Here is a 21,339-nt window from a genome sequence, read left to right on the forward strand (position 1 = left end):
AATAAACCTCTCTGTGCTTAACCAAGGTGGTCCTCAGATGATATCACTTGGCCCGTACTGGAAGCCTCTCCTTCTGGGTAGGACCCACCAGAACCTCCCCTCTGCTGATGTATATAGCCTTGTAGAAGCCACACTCACTTAAACACCAGAGTGACTCATCAGAGGAAGACTTTTCATGGAGAGCAAAGGGAAATCACTGCTAGAAAATCACCAATTCTACCCTCTAGCAGAGAAAGCCAGAAGCACCCAAAATGGCTTGGGATGGTACCAGCACTGTGTACCTGAGCCAAGAATAAAAGCCACAAACCACAGCACTGAAAGCCCAGATTCTAACTCAACTTGCTGTGTGACCTTGAATAAGTTAACTAACTTCTTTGAACTATGACTTTCTCCATCAATAGAGAGCAAACAGTGAAACAGGTGCAGAGATTTAGAGCTGGGAGGGGCCTTCGATGTTATCTAGTAAATAGCCGGTCACAGAGCAGGGACTGTCTTTTGCCTTTCTTTGTATTCCCAGCACTTGGCACAGGGCCTGGCATATGGTAGGTGCTTAATAAATGCTTATTAACTGACTGACTGATAGGCTTAGTCACAACAAGGAGGTACAGGGTAAGAATTACTTAACCCAGCCAATTGCACTCTTGCCCATCAGATACCAAACATGGCAGCAAGGTCTTTCTATGAAAAGCACCCAACTAGTGGACTCAAAAGTAACAGATGTCCATTTGCATACTATTTCTCACTTTGTTGTTCATTTATGGCCAACACGGCTCTGTTAGGAATACTATTCAGGTCTCTAGCCCACTTCCCACCTGCCCCCCAAGCAAGCAAGCACCCAACACTGGCCTGTATGTGCTTCCACTCCTGCCAAGGCAGTTGGGGCCCTCACCCCCTTAAGACATCCCTTCTCTCCTCCTCCTCCCCTGCCCCACCTGCCATTTCCCCTGGTTCCACCCAGAGCTGGTAGGAAGGGAGCCAAACATTTGAGGTTAAAAGGTGAACCCTTTGTAAACAGTGGCTGAAAATCAAGAGACAGGAAGACCCCCACCCCCACCCTTAAGTAGGGTGATTTGCAAAGGTACCATGTGCTCAGCTGAGGGGTACATCACCTCAGTGTTCTACAAGGTCCCTTCCAGATCTAAACTGGAAATCCTATGAACCGTAAGAACAGCACCCACATCTCAGGTCTAGACCGAAAAATCTTCCTTCTTGGAGTTATATAACAGGAAATATCAAGTGTTCCTCTGTCTTTGTCATCTCTGCTGTGCCTGGGTCAGTCAATCAGCAAGCATTTATCCAGCACCTGTTAAGTGCCAGGTACTGTGCTTAGCACTGGGTCTATGCAGATGCAAAAGAACAGCGCCTGCCCTCAGGGAGTTTGCATTCTGCAAGAGAAGACAACATGTGCATATATAAGCACATAAGTGGAGCTGATCTGAGTCCCTGGATCAATTAAGTGCCCCCAGTCCCCTTGTGTGCAGCTAGATGATACAATGGATAGAGCACGGGACCTGGAGTCAGGAAGACCTGAGTTCAAATCTGGCCTCAGACTAGCTGGGTGATCCTGGGCAAGTCACTTAACCCTATTTGCCTCAATTTGCTCATCTGTCAAATGAGCTGGAGAAGGAAATGGCAAACTATTCCAGTATCTTTGCCAAGAAAACCCCAAATGAGGTCAGGAAGAGTTAGACACAACTGAAAATGACTGAACGACGACAATCCACTTGAAATGATTGGAAGTAAGGGACAGATAACAAGGTCAAGGTCTGAAAAGGGTGCACCCTCACATCTCATTGTCTCTGTTACCTATCCCTCACCTCCAGTCACTTCAAGTAGATTGGGAAGACTCAACTGATCTGAGCACTCTGATCAACCTCCCGCCCCCTCCCACTATATGGATAAGGTCATTTGGGAGTAGGGATCATAGGATCGGGAAGGGGCTGTAGAAATAATTTAGTCCAGTTCCTTCCTCTTGCCTATGAGAAACCTGAGGTTAAGTGATTTACCCAAGGTCACACAGGACAGAGACAGAACAGCTAAGTGGTTCCAGGAAAACGAAAACAGCCCTGGAATTGGAGTCAAAAGGCTCAGGCTCAATTCCCATTACTAACCCTGTGACATTACGCAAGCCCCTTCAAGTCTCTGAGCCTACTTTTCTTCAACTTCCAAAGGAATATAATATTTGTACTCCCCACCTCACAGAGTTGAGAGGACCAAAGGAAATAAAGGTTGTATGTGTTTATGTTTATGCTGTCTTTATTTTGATATATAATTGTTTTCCCCACTAGAGGCTAAGCAACTTGTGCATAAGGATTGCTTCATTCTTTGTACCCCAATGCCCGGCACATAGTAGGCACTTTAATAAATACTATTGATTGATTGAAAGTGCCATATATAAATGTGAGCAGTTATTCTTATCATCCTCATACCTTCCTATATTGTTGATGTTATCTTTACCTCTCTGGCATGCTTCTCTCTCAAAACTTCTCTGCCTGTTCATTTTGGTTCCCCTGTTCTTTCTCAAGTAGTCTTCTCTCAGCCTCTGACCTGACTTCATACTGCTCCCCAATCCCCCTCCTAATAGAATGGGAGCTCCTTAAGGGCAGGGACTGTTTCATTTGTGTTTCCTAGGACCTGGTGTATAATAGGCATTACATAGTAGTAAATACAGTACATAGTACTGTAAATTCCAGTACATAATAGTATGTACCTGGTGTATAATAGGCATTTAATAAATCCATAGGCTTAAAGGTCATCTAACCTAGCTTCCTGCCCCATAACAACTCACATTTATATACCATTTTAAGGTTTACAAACCCTTTCCTCACAACAACCCTAAGAGGCGGGTAATAGTCAACAAGCATTTATTATGCTTTTATTATTAACTGGGAGTTCAGTCAACAAACATTATTTATTAAGCTCTTCCTGTGCCAGCACCGTACGAAGTACTAGGGATACAAAGAAAGGCCAAAAGCACATGATTGTACAAAGATTTTTGTCTCCATTATGCAGATGAGAGAAAGGAGATAAATCAAACAGTTAGTAGGCAGCAGAACCTGGATGCACTGCCATAGAGCCACGTGGACCCAAATATTGCCCAGAAGTTATCCACCTGGTCAGAAAGTGCAGCTAGTTAAGCCCTACTAATCTGTTGTTTCATGTGTGCTCACTAATTAAGTAAAATTAGTTTGTTGATAAAAGAAAAAAAACCTCAGTGGAGTCATATACTCCAATGTCAGCGCAAGCCTGGAGACTAGAGGGTCCTTTCCTCTTCTTTTGTTGCCTCTCAACCTGACATATTTTCATGTCCACATCCAACCACTGGTTTTCCTGCCAGAGTAAAAATGGTTCTAAAAACACAGGTTCTGAAAGTGATCTGCCTGATTGATTCTTCAAGGAAAAATCACAGGTTTCTGGGCCTTGGGAGGTCCAGGTTGGGCCACAGCCAAAGTGCCCTCCCTCTTCTCCCCAACCTGCTCTTTCTTTTAGTCAAATCAGCTTTTTGGTGTTTTGATTGAAACACTGAAGAGGTTACCTAGTAACTACTAGCCTAGGCATTTCAATTTTTATAAAGGAAGAGAACAAAACCACATGTGTGGGTTAGACACACCTTTTGCTTCATTGGGATCTTTCATACTCTCACAGAACCGCAGAGTTTAGAGCTGGGAGAGGAGACCTGAGCAATCATCTGGTCCAACCCCCACATTTTACAGTTGAGGCAACTAAGAGGAACTGACTTGTGCAAGGTCACATGGTTAGTAAAGGGCAAAAATGGGACAATTACCCAGGTCTTCCTGCTTCCAGTCCAGAGTTCTTTTGACTGGGGGGGGGCACTTAGGGAGGGGGGAGAAAGCCCACAACATTTTTTTTTTGGTGAAGCAATTGGAGTTAAGTGACTTGTCCAGGGTAACACTGCTAGTAAGTGTCAAGTGTCTAGTCTGAGACCAGATTTGAACTCAGGTCCTCATGAGTCCAGTGCTGCCCACAACATTTGTACCCAGGGTAGAAGAATGATAGATAGATAGACAGATAGATAGATAGATAGATAGATAGATAGATAGATAGATAGATAAGAAAATTTCAAAATGTCAGATTTGGAAGGCACTTTGAAAATCATCTAGTCCAACCTATACCTGATTGAGAATCTCCTCTATATATCATTGCCAAAAAGTGGACATCTAGCTTTTCTTTGAAGATGTCTAGAGAGGAGGTGATTCACTTTCTCTCCTAAGGCACTCCTTTCCACTTTCGACAAGATGATTGAAATCCCACCTCCTAAAAAAACCATTCCTATTCTCCCTTAAAGCCTTCCCTCCGTTGATTATCTCCAATTCATCTGATATGTAGCAGCTTCCTTTGTACATAGCTGTTTGTTGTCTTCCTCATTAGATGGTGACTTCCTTGAAAGGCAGTGAATGGGTTTCTTTTTACCTTTATTGTATCATAATAAGCACTTAATAAATGCTTGTTGATTTGACTCACATAGAGCGAAAAATCTAATCTGCAACTTCTACCCATTGTGCCTAATCTTTAGTAATAATAGAAATAAGGACACCCAGAAACTCACAAGAGAAAACATCAAAGATATCAATAAAATATACCTTCTAATGTCTATGCACTATTGCACAAAGCACAGATAACAAACAAGATGAACTAAAGATCCTTGTGCTAGGACACCAATTTGGCCTCATAGGCTTACTGAGATTTGGTGGGATGGGACTGAAATATGGATCTGGAGGGATATACCTTATTCAAAAGGAAAAGGATAAGATGTGGGGAAATCTAGGAGCCACAGCAGGGAAGCACAGGGGAGGGCATTTGGATGAAGATGAAAAGAAACATAAAAAAGAAGCAATATTGTTATCAGATTATACTACAGACAGGGGTGTGCTGGACCCAGCTCTAATTGCAAGCTGATGGTTATATTTTCAATGTGAGCATTTATTCCTCAAAAAATCAAAGTCACTACAAATCAGGGCTTGATTTATTGTTTTCTTAATTGTCTAAACTTAAAGTGCAATGCAAATGAAATTTAAAATTATGTAGAGATAGAGATATACCGATTTAGACATAGATACAGACACAGACATAGATATAGACATAGACATAGACATACATTCCCCCACCATGGAAGCCCAGTTGTTGAACATTTACCGACATGCCCCTGTTTTGCTATGTAAGCAGTGCTAGAGCTCAAAGGAATGCAGTTGAAAGCTGTCAGGGAATGAAGTCATCACCAGAGAGTATACATGAAAACTGGAGAATACTACTACTACTACTACTACTACTACTACTACTACTACTACTACTACTACTAATAATAATAATAATAATAATAATAATAAGCATTTATATAGTGCTTTAAGGTTTGCAAAGTACTTTGCCTCATTGTCTCATCTGAGCTCCCCCAATAGCCCTGACTATAGACTGCTTAGATAGAAAAAGAAAATTGATAAGGAGTTTGGGAAATGGATCACAAAACTATCATGGAGACATACCAGTGGTGAAGGGGGGTGGGGTAGTCTGCTGGAGTGTCCTTTCTTTGCCCAAAGTAGAGAAGGTAATTTGAATAACTTGCCTTCATGATTATTTCACCCTTCAAAAGACACAGGGACCAATGAGGGTAACCTCTATTCTGGACCTGATTCTCATGACCCTGGAGAGATTGGTTGGTGGGGTAGAAATGATCAAAACTTGGGAGACTGTGGCCATTACACCTTAAAATTTGTGTCAGATAAGGAAAGAAAAGCCAGACATAGTCAGAAGTGCACCCTGGAAATGGGGAGAGCAAATTTTGAATAGTTCAGCAAAGGCTTAAGTAAAATTTTCTGCAGGAAAAGTCAGCCTTTGAAGGAATGGGAATCTCTGGAGATATGAACTCTGAAGACACAAAGAGAAATAATTCCAGTGAGGAAGAAAAGGGACCACTATCTAAAGTGACTATTTCAGACATGCAAGGAATAGAATAAGTTCTTTAAATGATATGCCCCACCCCACCCCCCATAGAATGTAAGCTCCTTGAGATCAGAAATTGTTGCTGTATCCTCAGTACCTTGCATATAGCAAGTGCTTAACAAACTTAGACAGAATGGGAGGAAGAAAAAAAGATGGAAGCAGAGGAAGCCATCAGAAGATGAAGGTGAAAGTATGGTATCATCCTGGGGGAATAGTGTCAGGAGCACTGCAGTTCAAAATGTGCTGAGACTGGTAAGGAAAAGTAGAGCTGTACAAAAAGGGAAAAGAAGAAACTGAAAGGAGGGAAAGAACAGCTGCTCCAGGTTGATAGAACAATGGTAATAAATAACAGAGTGGAGGTAGAACTGCTCAACTAAAAATTTGTGTTTGTTTTCTGTGCAGAGGAGAAGGATCTTTGGACAGAATAAAAATAGTTAATGAGGAAATGTAAACCTCAGATAAAGAGAGAGATCCTGAGAAAGGATGTCACCCTTGATGACTTAAAGTCACTGGACCCAGAGAAGGGAAAAAAGGAAGGGAATAAGAATTTATATAGCACCTACTATGTGCTAAGCATTGTACTAAGCACTTTTTTGCAAACATTACCTCATTTGGTCCTCAAATGAACTATATCCTAGGGTAGGGTGAAAGAATTAGCAGATGTGATTGCTGAACTACCATTAGAAACTTTTTTTAGAGATCATGGCAAACATGACAGGCATCCCAGGACTAGAGAGGGGTAAATGTCTGGATTTTCCACAGAGGGAAAAGAATGGAATCTGTAAATTATAGTCCAGGGAGCTTTACTTTTTTTCTGCCATCTGGTCCAACCCACACCTGAAAAAGAATGCCCTCAACAATCTACCTGACAAGGGACAGATAAGTAGCGAAGTAGATAAAGCACTGGCCCTGGAGTCAGGAAGACCTGGGTTCAAATCCTGCTTCAAACACTATCTGTGTGACCCTGGGCAAGTCACTTAACCCTGATTGCCTCAAGGAAAAAAAAAATCTATCTGACAGTGGTCTTCCCACCTTTGCTCAAAGACATCTAGTGAGAGGGAATCCACTCCTTCCTGGGGCAATCCCTTCAGCTTTTGGACAGCTCCAATTGTTAGAAAGCTTTTCTTGGCTTCAAGCCTAAATTCACCTTGCAACTTGCACACATTACTCCTGGTTCTTCTCTCTGGGGCCAAACAGAAAAAAACCTAATCCCTCTCCACATGCTAGTCCTTTGTGAAGACAGCTATCAGGTCCCCACCACTGAGTCATTAATGACTACCCTTTAGGTCCAATCATTCAACTAGTTCTGACTCTGCCTAATTGTATTATCATCTAGCCCACGTCTCTGCAATTTTTTCCCTTCAGGAATTGTGTGAGAGACTTTGTCTAATGCAGAGGTTCTTAACCCTTTTTGGGTCAAGACTGGTGAAGCCCTTTGGCAGACTGATAAAGCCTATGGATTTCTTCTTCAGAATAATGGTTTTTGTTGTGCAGTCATTTTTCAGTCGTGTTTTACTCTTGGTAACCCCATTTGGGGATTTCTTTGCAAAGATAGTGGACTGATTTGCCATTTCCTTCTCCAGCTCATTTTACAGATGAGGAAACTGAGGCAAATAGGATTAAGTGACTTGCCCAGGATCACACAGCTAGTAAGTGTCTGAGGCTGGATTTGAACTCAGGAAGATGAGTCTTCTTGACTCCAGGCCTGAACTCTATCCACTGTGCCACTTAGCTGTTTATAAGTGCATAAAATTAAAAAGATTACAAAGGAAATCAATCTATTAAAATACAGCTATCAAAATATTTAAAAACCAAATTTACAAACATCAGGTTAGGAACCCCTGCTCTAATGCCCTGCTAAAATCTAGGTGAACCATATTAACCCATTCCACTTTTGATTATTCCCATATTCTACCAGTCTAACAACCTGGTCCAAAGAGGAAATAAAATGAGTCTGGCAAGACCTATTTTTGATGAAGCCTACTGTGTCTTAGCTCTGACTGGTTTCTTTTCTAGATGTTCCTTAACCACTGCCTTAATAACATCCCTAGAATTTTGTCAGGAATCAAAGCCAAGTTCACTGACCTAGAGTTTGCAGGTTTGACTCTCTTCCCTTCCTGAAATTCTTGACCAGAGTTGCCATTCTCCAGACAGCGGCATCTTTCTCATTCTCCATGATCTTTTAAAACCAACTGGCATTAGATCCCCATACAAGTGGTCATCCCCTCCCTTCACTCGAGGACACCCTGTTGAGAGGGACTCTATCCCTTCCCTCGGGAGGCAGCCCTTTCCACTTGGAGACAGCTCCAGTTGTAAGAAAACTATTCTTGACATCAGGCCTAAACAAATTCCATCTCTTTCAACTCTTTAATGACATGTAAGGCCACTGTATCTTCCTAGTTTCAATTCTGCCTTTTTACACTGTTAGACAGCTAAGTGGCATAGTGAATATGTCAGGAAGTCAAGAAGTCCTGAGTTCAAATATGACCTCAAACACTAGTTGTATAACACAGGGAAAGTCACTTGATTTCTCTGTGCCTCAGTTTCCTCACTTGTAAAATGGTGATAATAATAGCATCTACCTTCCAGGGTTGCCATTAGGATAAGATGTCTGTAAAGTGTTTTGTGAACCTTTAAGCATTATATAAATGTTAATTATTATTATTAACATTACTATTATTATTCTCTGCTTAAGACATGAGTTGCTATGGGGAAGAGCATTCCCTTCCTGTACAAAGGGCAATGCAACACACCCACCACTCTTCCAATGACTATTTATTTCGTTTCCCAAGGGCTTTTGCCACCAGCCCAGGAGATACAGGACACCAAATAGTAACTCATAGGCTCACAGATTTGGAGCAAAAAGAGACCTCAGAGCTAATCTAGTCCATAACATTATTTTACAGATGAAGAAACTGAGTCCCAGAGATGATAAATGATTTCTACAAGGCCACACAGCTGGTAGTAACATAGTCAAGATTTGAACCGAGCTCCTCTGATTCCAAATCTTATACTCTTTCCACTGTAGTATCATCTCTCCCTCAATTAATTTATCATGATGATAAGCTGTTAGGTTGTTCAACGTGGAAGAAATCCTTCTGTTGTTTTTGTCATTCAGTCATTTTAGTCGTGTCTGATTCTTTGTGATTCCATTTGGCAAAGATACTAGAGTGGTTTACCATTTCTTTCTCCAGCTCATTTTACAGATGAGGTAACTGAGGCAAGCAGGGTTAAGTTACTTGCTCAGGGTCACACAGCTAATGAATATCTGAGGCCAGATTTGAACTCCCAAAGATGAGTCTTCCTGACTCTGGGCCCAGTGCTCTATGCAATGCACCACCTAGCTGCCCCTGAAGAAATCCAAGGGATTGTTCAATCCTCATTTTATAGATGAGGAAACTGAAGGCCCACAGAGAGGAATAACCTGTTCAAGGTCACTCAGTGAATGAGAAAGCTGGGATTTAAACTCCAGTCTCCCAATGCCAAGGACCCGGTTCTTTCTACTACATCCCACTGATCCCCTCCATTGTGGAACAGGATTGGGAATTGAGCCAGTGTGGCCAAATGGAAAGAATGATGGATTTGGAGTTGGATAACTCAGGTGTGAATCTCAACCCTAACTGTGTGACCTTTAGACAAGTCACTAACCCTTTCTGGGTCTCAGTTTCCTTATCTATAAAACAAAGAGGTTGGACTATAAGGTCCCTTCCAGCTCTGTGCTTATCATCCTATGCCCCTGGGAATCATGTAATTCAATGCCCTTATTTTTTCAAAGGAGAACAACGACTTGGTCCAATGTCCAATGTAAGTAAAAGAGCTTGAATTCAAATTCTGGTCCTCTATCTCAAAAAATAAAAAATCAGATTCTCTTCCCACTGCACCACAATGACAATGTCTTCCTACTCATTAGGAAATACCATGAAGATCAGTATGTTCTTATCAAAGCTCAAATTATAGGACTTCATTGTTAGAAGCGAGCTTGAAAAAAATCTAACCCAACAACTTCTATTTCATAGATAAGAAGACTAAGGAGCAGAGAGGGTAAGTAAGCTTCCCCAAAAGAAACAGAAGAAACCTTTCAGGATTATCAATCCCTCCTCTCCAGGCTAGCACAAAATTGTACTAAATCCTGCTTCCTCCTCCCTTGGTAACAATAATTGCATATATTTATAGAGCACTTTAAGATTTGCAAAGTGCTTTACAGATATCTCATTTGAACTTCACAACAACCCTATGAAGTAAGTGCCACTCTACAAATGAGGAAACTGAGGCTGAGAGAGGTAAAGTGGCTTGTCCAGGGTCACATAGCTAATAAGTATCTGAGGTCAGATTTGAACTCAGGACTTCCTGACTGCTCTTTCCAGTATTTTTTCCATTGTGTTACCTGACTACTTCTTTGAATACCATAAGCATAATTGAACAAAACCTTTGGGGTTTCCAGACAGCCTTGGGAAAGAGGGAGATAAAAGAGGAGGAGAGAAAGAGAGAAGGGGAAAGAAAAGAAGTCAGAGGGAAAGCAAGTAAGAAGGGAAAAGGAAAAGGGAAAATGCAGAGAAAAGACAGAATAATACATAATGAAGCACGGGAGACAGAAGGCCACTAATACTTGCCTTAGTCAGGCCCTAATGTCCAGCTATGCCAGAGTTCGGTGGAAACAGTACTGACCCTCCAGCGCACTTTAAGGAGCACAAGGAGGGAGCCAATAGGGCAGCATCTGACAAATCCACTCCAGTCTGATGGATTGACCCCTGGTTTCAACTATGCCTCACTCTACTACTTAATCAGAAATTAATTCCAGTCACAGAAATCCCTCCGGAGTGATCTGGGTGAAATCCTAAGGCTGGAAAGTATCCCAAGAATCCATTTAGTCTGTTCCCACTGCCTCCACATAGGACTGAATCCAAGCCATCTCCCAAAACTCACCTCTTCATAAATATAACCAGAGAAATAGAAGGAAAAACTTCCCAACAATTAGATTAATCCAAAAGAGAAATGGGCTGCCACTGGTTAGCAAGTGCTCCATCCATAGAGGTGTTCAAGCAGAGGCTGGATAACCATTCATTGTGGGTGTTGTAGGGGATTCACTGTATGGGGAAGAGGTTGAACTAAGTGCTTTCTGAAGTCCTTCCTACAATTCTCTAATTCTATGAAATAGGCCTACCTTGGTAATGACTGTTGGGACTTTGATTTTTTTTTCTTCCTCTTGCTGAATCTCACTGTAATGTTGGGAACTCCCCCTGTGAGCCAGCCAAACATTTCCCTCTACTGTGTTTCATCTCATCACACCTTGATTTTTCTTATAACCATTTTGAGAAATAGCTTTTGCCTCTTCAGTCCTCTTCCCTCTCTAGGAGCTCAGTTTGGCCACAGCGAGTGGGTGAGCCTGGGTGGGGTGGGGAGGAGGAAGAACAAAGCATAAGAAAAATACATCAGTTTCAGTTGGGGTTTTCCCCAAAAGAGAAAAGTGATCAGAATGTTCCTCTCTACAGCCTCCCTCACTATAACAACATGGTCCCCTTGTTATTTTAAAGAGGAAACGGTGGCCTGCTTTCTTCTTTCTCTGTGTGTGTCTCTCTCTCTGAAGGAAAGAGGAGGAGATGAAGAGAGGGGAGAGCAAGAGGGAGAGCAAGAAAAAGACAAAGGGAGGGAGGGAGGGAGAGGGAGGGAGGGAGGGAGGGAGGGAGAGAGAGAGAGAGAGAGAGAGAGAGAGAGAGAGAGAGAGAGAGAGAGAGAGAGAGAGAGAGAGAGAGAGAAACAGCTAAGAATGAACAAGTTAATCCACCTGCCACTGGGGCTGAGTAAGGCAGCATTTCATCAATATACATCCACCCACTCACAATTTCTCTCCCTCTTTCACACGGGCACACATGCACACATATATTATCCTCTCCCAAAGTCTACTTTACAAATAGTTACAACAAATCCCAAGCAACCCTGCCTCTGTTTTACATAGATCTTCATCTGGGACCTGGGGCCTCTGCAGAGGCCGCTCAATTTTTTAAAAGTATCTTTTTTTCCCAATGGCCCCACAAATCAGCCTTTCTGATGGATATAGTAAGAATAATATAGGACTCTTAAAATTATTCCTATCTAATTTCATGCAGGAGATAAATGTGCCAGCAATTACAAACCCCATGCCTGAGCATGTGGGTAATATTGTCTATGGGGAACCCAGCCGGGAAGTCCAGGCACATTACAGTCTTTCCTACTAGGACAGCTATAAATAGGCTGATGACATGCTAAGTAGAAGGGTATATACAAAGTTAGCTGTACCCTTTGTGGGTTACAAGCATTTGAGTCCAAGCCTGTCCCCAAAGGTTATAAATAAAGCAGCCACCACCCTTTGAGGGAGAAAAGCTTCCTTATCTATCTGACTAAGCAGAATCACTCTCTCCCCCAATTCAGGCCTTTTGACACTCTGTGGAATCCAGACAGAAGAAGCTCATAACCTTGCCCCTGAAGGATGACCCTTTGGTGTCATGCCTCTATTCTATGCATCTGAACAGGGGCCTCCCAGGGATCTACTTATCAGAGCTTGTCTCTGCACAGAGGAAAGACCTGTGCAGAGATGTTCGTCAGAATACTAGAAATGTTAGACTCTTGAACACTCTGAAATTCTCCCCAGAATATCAGGGTGGCCCCACAAGTACCAGCATACACTTATACACGTGCACATCAAAATATGCACAATGTAAAGTGGGAATCAGGACAACCTTGTCCACTTAACAGCAACCCCAGGCAGCCTTTAGTTCACAATCCAGTTTGCCAAGGGACAAATGACAAGACTATTGGTTATTCTGTCCTCCATTTGAATAACCAGATAAGGGAAGAAGCAGATGGGACATGGAGGATGACTCAGTTCTGATGCAGGCTGGAAGATCACCTTCCAGGCTGTGGGCCTGGAGTTAGGAAGACCTGAGTTCAAATCCAGATTCAGACATTTACTAGCTGTGTGACCCTGGGCAAGTCACTAAACCTCACAGGGTTGTTGTGAGGATCAAATAAGACAATCTTTGTAAAAAGCTCTTAGCACAGTCTCTGGCACATAGTAGGCACTACATAAATACTTACTCCCTTCCATTGCCCTTTCCCCCTTCCCTTTAAAAATATCCATTGGTTTTAACTGTGAGAGGAGTAGTCCTACTTGAAGGCTGGAGAGTAGACTAGACCTTTTGAAGACTGGTTCATCTATGCCTAAGACCTAATGTATCATCAACTCTACTGCTATAAATCTGCAAACACTAGTGAGATCCTTCTCTTTGGTAGGTGAAGAAAGCAATGACTCTTGAAGCCCATCGCTGGCCTCCTCTGGGCTTGCTAATGAAGAATGATTTTCCGTGATCAACTGTCCTGTATTTAAAGAAGAATAATTAGTGGCCAGAGAGCCTCCTGCCAGGGGCAGGCTTTGTAGCTTCAGGTAAGGATTGGGTCCAGATGGCAAACAGACAGGACACCTAGAATTTAAGCAAGTTCACAGAGAGCCCTCTGCTCAAAGACTCTAATGTTACCATGGCATGCTTGGAAAGGAAAGAAGTCAGTGGGCAGGGAGTACCTCTGGGTATATAGAGAGAGCAATAATGAGATTTTAGAGCAAAGATTCTTAACTGAGATCCAAGGGTTTGTTTGGTTTTGGTTTTTTATATATTTTGATGACTGTTTTTAACATAATTTATTTCCTTTGCAATCCTGTGCATTTGATTTTGTACATTTAAAAGCATTATTTTAAGAACAGGGTCAGTAGGCTTCACTAGAATGCCACTGGGGTCCATGACACACAAAAGGTTAAGAACTCCTGATCTGGGAGCCATGAGGAGGGTCCAAGCCAAGGAGAGATGATTCTTTTAAGGGGTTATGCCACAGCCAGAACACTTCCAGTATAGAACATCAAACCCCTCATTCTCCCAAACTAGCAGGAAAGCCAAGCATGCTGATGATTGCATCAGCTAGGCAGAGGCACCAGTTCCCAGATGGAGCCCCGGGAGAGGGAATTCCACATGGAGACGATTGAGGGGTGGGGAGGTCTTCCCAAGCCTAACTAGGGCCCAGAGAAAAACAACCTCCTCCCTCAATTCAGGGAGAAGAGGAAAAGGAATAAGGGCTTTGCCTCCATCAGGGTTCTGTGATTACTGTGTGGAGTAGGCCTGATATCTAAGGAAGCTTCCAAAGGAACGCAGAATGGGAATGCATGTTCCCAAGAATTTTCAGAATGCTTTTGAGGAATCCCCAGTGCAGATTGATGTTACTAACTCTGACTGGTGCTATCTATATGAAGCACCATTTTAACCAAGATTTTTGCAACAGATTCTCCTAGAGGCACTTCTACCTGTAATTGCTTTAAAAAAATTCTCCAAATGTGAATGTGGTTGTTCTCAAAGATGGCTTTGGGCTTCTATTAAAACACAGATAATAACAGTAGACACATGAGCAATACTTTAAGACCTGCAAAGCCCTTTACCTTTATATTCACATTAGCTCCATCACAACCAGGTGAAGCACTATTATCCCCATTTGACAAATGAGGAAACTGAGTCTCAGAAAATGGCTTGATCATAGGCAAAAAGCTGGTTATTATGTATAGGAAGCAGGATTTTAATCCAGTGTTTCCTGACTCTCACAACACCAATTTGATAAATAACAGTGCCATACAAAGAGTATATGGCATCAGAGAACAAATATCTTAGCTATATGACTTTGGGCAAATCACAATTACTCTGGGCCTCAGTCTCTTCATCTGTAAAATGAGAGGGTTAGACTGCATAGCCTCTGGGATCCCTTACCAACTCAAAAATTCATAATCTCTGATCCAAGTCCATCACTCTACTGTACCAAGATGCCTTACACACATAAATATTCCCTGAAGTCTTTTTAAAAGGCTCCAACTCTCCTGTTAAGTGCAGGGATATTTCCATTCACATCTCCAGAACAGAAGTCACTGTAGCCGCCACTACAAACAAACACACACACACACACACACACACCCTTCTTTCTGGTGGTACTGCCCCAAGACTTCCTTGTAAAAAGAATGCCTGTCTCTATCTATACCTTCTTCCAGCTGTCTATACTATGAAACCCCCACATTTCCTTATCAGTAGCCCACCCCTGGCAATACCCAACCTGAACCTTCACTGTGATTTTCCCTAGTGGGGCAGACTGGGAAATGGGAACTGATATGTGATGAAATGATAGAGCACTTAATCTGGAAGTCAGGAAGACCCAAGTTCAAATCCAGCCTCAGACACTTACTAGTTGTGTGACCCTGGGCAGATCACTTAACCTCTGATGGCCTCAGCTTCCTCAATGGTAAAATGGGGATGATAACAGTACCTACCTCACAGGGTTATTATAAGAATCAGATAATAATTAATAATAATAATAGCTAACATTTATATAGCACTTAATAGCTGCCAGGCACTTTACAAGTATTATCTCATTTGATCCTCACAACAACCCTGGGAGGTAGGTATTTTATAGATGAGGAAACTGAGGCAAACCAAGGTTAGGTGACTTACCCAGAGTCACACAACTAGTGTCTGAGACAGCATTTGAACTCAGGTCTTTCTACTCCAGGCCAGGCACTTTATTCACTGTACCCCCTAGCTGATAATAGTTCTAAAAAAGGGATTACCACAGTGCCTGGCACATAGTAGATGCTATATAAATGTTTATTCTCTTCTGCGCTTATTTTGGACCCCACTTATACTAATATCTGTTTTGTGTTTATTTTAATATTTTTAAGGCATGCAAAACCCCAGCATCAAAAGGCTAAGTCCTATTTTGGGGACTCATTCCCATTCAACTATCTCTTAGCTTCACTTGCCTTAGTCAGGAAGGCAGGAAAGCAGCAGATAACACGATCTGTCTCACTTCCACACTGGGAGAAAAAGTAACCAGTTGTAAAGATTTTTTTTAATTGCCAGGAGTAATTAATTATGTGACCACTTGAGCACATCCTTCAGGAAATATTTCACTCCTGAAATACCTTCCTCCTCTACCACCTAGGACACTGAGCTATCATTCCACCAGAAGGTCTCTAGTTAATTTCCATTTCCAGGCAGGGCTTTACCTAAACCACTCAAGGCAGGATATCTTAAAAGCTCATTAGTAAAGGAGTTTCCCCTTCAGCACCCCCACCCCCCTTCAATTACCTATCTATCTATGTATATCCACTGTCTCACTGCCAGGAAGTTCTTCCTTCAATCCAACCCAAACCCTTCTGGCTATGATCTAACTCTGCTGCTTCCTCCATTCTCCTGAGTGGAGATAGAAAAACAGTTGGCCATCTTCCTCCTTCTTCCAATTATTCATATATAAAGATTGACATTCAGTCTATGCCACCAGGCCTCTCCTCTGAGGAATATACCCTCTCAATGCCATCAGCCAGTTTTCTCCAACCTGTTAAGGCCCTCAACTAAAAGCAGAGCCAGAGCATAGAGTTTAATTTTTTAAGGGAGATTTTAATCACTGCCTCTCACAATTAAATAGAAAAGAAGTTCAAATGGTGATCACCATACACCAGCACCAAAATGGAAAAGAAGCAGTCACCTTGCTTCCACATCAGAACTAGAAAGCCAGAGGAAAACAAGGAATGTCAGGGCTCTGTTTGATATGAGTCTCTGAGCTTCTGAACACATGAATCCCCTTATGTTGGAAAGTACAAGCCACCTCAAACGCCCACATCCCCTGAGATCCTCACCTGGCAACACAGAGACCTACAATTGCTTGGACCGCTTCCCCTCCCTACAGCCCTCCCCATTCATACTACTCCAGCAGCATCTATTCCACAGAAAGTGAAAATGGCAGTTTGCTATGGTAAGAATGAGACTGAAGCTCTATGTACATTTGACTCTAAAACAAGAACTGTGGATGTTTCCGAGCCCCGGAGCCTGGCTGCCTGACAGGTGTGGCCAGGGATGGCATTTCCTTTTTGATCTGACATCCCCCCAAATTCGTGGGGATTGCCCTGATTTCTCCAATCTGGAATTCACGGATTCCCTGGACTGGACCCTTGCCTGGGCTATACCAGGAGCTCTTCCCAAACGTTAGTGCTTGGCACTAACTAGAGCTAAGGGGTGGGGTACAGCGTGATCTGTAAAGCCGAGCTCTAATCAGCCCTTCCAGAGAATGTATTCGGCAGCAGCTTGGACCAGGGGACTTGGCAGCAGCCTCCATAACGCGGGGAAGGGGGAACGGGGGGAGGGGAGGAGGGGGAGAGGAGATGAGTGGGCTGCGTGAGCTGTGATTTACAGGGGAAATCCGGGCACCACTCGTGGTTCTCGGAATGGGGAGGGCTCCTGAGTGACTGGGGCTAAGACACTCGTTGGGAAACTGCCCTGGGGAGGACGTGAGCTCCCGACAACTTGCCCCCACCCCCTTCCCAGCCGCAAGATCGCCCCGTTCTGATGACTCCGACAGTCAGACAGGTCTGTCCTGCCCTCGGGATAGGCTGGGGATAGGGCACTTGGCCCCTTACGGTGGGAAAAAGTCGGGGATTGGGGGAAATCCGAGCAGCACCTCCCGGGTTTGGGTGGCTAGATTTCAACAAGGAATGTGACAGCCTCACAGCAGCTGTGTCCTGCCTAAAAAGGAGCTCTATTTAAAATCTTTCAACAGCTGAACCGCATCGAGGAACCCCTCCCATCAACTCCCCAGCACCACCAACCTCTCTCCCGGCAAACCCCGCCGCCCTCCGCCCGCATACACACCCCCCCCAGTGAAATTTTAAAAAATAAACCCAGAAATCCAAGCCACAGAACGGACACGGACACACATACATTCACACACACACACACACACACACACACACACACACACACACACACACACACACTCTTCAAAAATCCAATCGGATCCTTCCTTCCAGAGCGAAGGAGGGTAACTGGGGAGCCGTACACGAGATCAGACAGAAGCCCACCTTCCTCCCTCCCCATGCCGTTCGGAGGAGGAAACTCCCACCTCCCGGAGTCCCCTCGGCAAGAGAGAACCCCCCTACACACCTGCTTGGATCTGTGCTATAGGGGAATGACCGAACCAACCAGGCAAATGATACTCAAAAGGCTGGTCCTTTGCCGAAGCCATCCTTGTTCCCTTGCTCCTGCGGGCAAACATCTTTTTTTTTTCCTCCCTGGGAGAACGGAAACGGGTTGAGGGGCGAAGATGGGCAGAGCTGGGGAGTGGGGGGTGATGGGCCAGGCTCCTGCTAACACTGGCTTGCCTTTGCTGTCTGCATGCTTAAGAGATGTCAGGAGCCTCGGAGACAGAAAAGGCAAAGACAATGTGTATGATGCAAAGTGAGGCCGGGCTGCTTTTCTTCGGTAACTAACACCTGTAGCCATTTTTGTTGGGGGAATGTTTACCAGGCACTAAACTGGCTGATTCTGAGCCCCCTTTCCATGAGTGGAGGAGACACTGTTTCATTCCCCTGTGTTTGCCCAATACACCAGGGAAGCTACAGCCACCATACTTTACTATTTGCCACAAGTCTCAGAAGAGAGAGGACAAGATTAGAAACTTGGGAGGCAGGGGAAGGAAAGGGTGAGGGACAGAAGGGGGCTGGAGAGATTTTAGTAAACTGAACTCACACAAACATTTCTCTATTTTTTCACCTTGGAAAAATGGAGAGAAAGCGATGGAGCGGAGGTTGGTGGGGTGGGATGGGAATAGCAGGGACAGGCAAACATCACAGCAAGGCAAAGTGTATGTAATTAATTGGTGTGTTAAGCGTCAGGTTTATGCTTTAGTACAAATGAGCCAGGAGGAAAAAAAATGATTTCTCCGAAGGGATTCTTTAATCCTACCTGATACTGCATCTGAAAAACAGAGAAAGTGTTGGGGGGGGGAGTTCTCCTAAGGAAAATGAATTCTCCCTTGATTTAGAAGGAAAGCCATGGGAAGTTAACAGTGTTCAGACATACAACTAAAAAAAATGCCTCTCCTCACCCGTCTCTGTCTCTCTCCTTGCTACCTACATTCCTGTCTCCTTTTGTTAAAGGGATAAAGAGAAACCGAAGCCCCTACCTTTGAGTATAACCCCCAAGAGAGCTCGGTCTCTATCACCATAACAACAATGCCAAACATCCCAAAAATCAAAGCATAGTCACTCAGCCGTTTCCTCTTTTCAAACAAGGCTCTCCTGTGTCCCAGTTTATAGCCGATATTTTGGTTTTTCCGCTTATTGGCCTTGGGGAAGGTGCTGATGCTGCTGGTGCCGGAGTGCTGGTGGTTGTGGGTGGCATTTGGATGATGGAGCAGGGTCTGATTGGAATGGTGATCCTCCCGGGAAGAGATGACAATCTCGGGTGGATTGCTGGAGCTAAAGATCTGGAGGGGTTGGCTTTCAGGCTCGGACTCTATGAGGTTCCTCCTGGAGGCACTTAGCCTGCTCAAGGGTTTCATCACCCCACCACTGTACTTGCACGAGCTCATGGCTATCTCCGTGAAAGGGTTGCTATCTCTCCTGTGGACCAGTGGGCTTGCCTGTCTGTGCTTGCAGCCTCCTCCGGCCCCACTTGTGGCTGTTGAACTTGGAGAATGGCCAGCCAAGTGGTCATTCAGATTGAGCTGGCTGCCTTGCCTAGAGGAAGGGTGGAGGATGGTGGTAGAGTTGGAGGAAGGTGGGGGCCCTGAAAGCGGTGGGAGAAGAGTGCAGCAGGCTGTGATGAAGAGGTTGGCTCTGGAGTTGGTTGAGCTGGGTGAGGGGCCTTGAAGACTGGGGTGCCAGGGCCGGGGGCGGCTGCTGCTGCTGCTGGGGGGGGGGCCAGCTGTGCCGGGGTCGGCGGTGGTGGTGGCTGTTGTGGCGGCTGCTGCTGTTGTTCATCCCCCGAAGATGGACAGGGACACTTCATGTCTTCATCCAAGTCTCCCACCCCAGAGTCATGGAAGTGCCCAGAAGTGTCCATCTTGGGGACTGGTTGGATTCCCTTCCACAAACCCCCCCCACCCCAATTCTGCTCTCTCTCTCTCAGGAGATTTCCTCAAAGAAAGACCGGCATCCGAGATCCCAAGCCAGAGAGCGTCTTGGCTCTGATCCTCTTTTCTTTGGCTTGGTTCGGTTCTCTGGGGCTGCCTAGAGTCCGGATGCTGCCCGTCAAGAATGCATTGTAGTGGGAAGGGGAGGAAGAGGAGCTGGGGTGGGGGGAAAAGAACTCTGCTTCTGGAGGTGGTCTTTAGAAGAGTCTCAGGCAAGGGTCAGCTCCACTCGGCTGAGGCTCAATAGCTTTCCTCTCCTTCTCCTCCTTCCACTGTAATATTGTAAGCCAAGCCCACATATTAGCAGCTGGTCTCATTGGCTTGGCTTAACTCTCCAACCACATCCTAACCACGCCTCCTCCACAATGCTCCTCCTAAAAGAGGAGGTTCTCTCAGCCCCAGCCCCAGAGAGGGTGCACAGGCTGGAGGCTGCGCAGAGGACTGGGAATTGTAGTTTCTCTCGCCTGACGTCTGAAGCAGCTGCTTTCTTCCCTTTCTGACAGGTACAAGGAATCTGTCGACCCCAAAAGAATAGGGATGCGGAGGGCCCAGTAAGAGAGGGAGGAGAGCCAGAAGGCTGAGGGGATGCCGTGAGAGGGGATGTGGGGGAGGGGGTGTAGATGGAAAGTTCCATTCACGCGTACTTAACGTTGTGAGAGCTAGAATAGACCCTAAATAGTATTTGTCTAGTTCACTGTCCTCCCTAGGACTCAGTTTCCTCATCTGTAAAATGAGGGGATTGGAATGGATGAGAGCATCACAGAATCTTAGAGTTGGAAGAGTGCTCAGAGGTCATCCAGTCCAACCTGTATCTGAAAAAGAATCCCCTCAGAGATCCATTCCTCCTGGAAAATCCTATGATCCTAGTCCTAACCCTTTTCAATGGAAAAATGAGGAAACTGAAGGCCAGGATGTGAAGTGACTTGACCAGCACTTAGCCTAGTGCTTCATACATAGTAAGCTCTTAATAAAGGTTTGTTGGTTGATTTTCCAAGATTAAAATGAATAGAGAGAGGGAGAGAGAGGAGAGAGAGAGAGAGAGAGAGAGAAGAGAGAGAGAGAGAGAGAGAGAGAGAGAGAGAGAGAAATACTTAAATCCAGACCTCCAGACTCCTAGAAACTCCTAGGAGTACTCAGAGCATGAGAAATTCAGAATGGAGCATGAAACAATGTCACCCAGAAGTGGAATGTGCTGGTATAAGAGGCGATTCTGGCTCCCTAACCCTAGCACCATATTCCTATGGCCAGGAAGGCAGAAGCCTCCCTGCTGATCGCTTCCCTTCAGTTGCCCCCTAGGATACCGATAATAGGAACTGTGAACAGCTGCCAGGGTTCCAAGCTCAACATAATCATCAACTATTTATGAAATACCTACTGTGCGCAGGGCTGTATTCTGGATACTTAGAGAGTCACAAAAAA

At 44.4% G+C, this 21,339-nt stretch overlaps 1 protein-coding gene across 1 annotated transcript in view; it reads right to left on the minus strand.

The window, feature by feature from the left end:
• The window catches only part of KCNN3 (potassium calcium-activated channel subfamily N member 3), a 297,364-nt gene extending 277,121 nt beyond the window's left edge, over window positions 1-20,243 (minus strand). Inside the window, 3 exon segments of the mRNA XM_020991956.2 lie at window positions 18,970-19,569; window positions 19,571-19,703; window positions 19,705-20,243. Coding sequence (XP_020847615.2) covers window positions 18,970-19,569; window positions 19,571-19,703; window positions 19,705-19,850 — 879 coding nt within the window. The 5' untranslated portion in view covers window positions 19,851-20,243.
• Between the last annotated feature and the right edge of the window lie 1,096 nt (window positions 20,244-21,339).

The sequence above is a fragment of the Phascolarctos cinereus genome, unplaced genomic scaffold (genome assembly GCF_003287225.1).
Source record: "Phascolarctos cinereus isolate Bilbo 61053 unplaced genomic scaffold, phaCin_HiC Scaffold_5;HRSCAF=322, whole genome shotgun sequence".
Lineage (NCBI taxonomy): Eukaryota > Metazoa > Chordata > Mammalia > Diprotodontia > Phascolarctidae > Phascolarctos > Phascolarctos cinereus.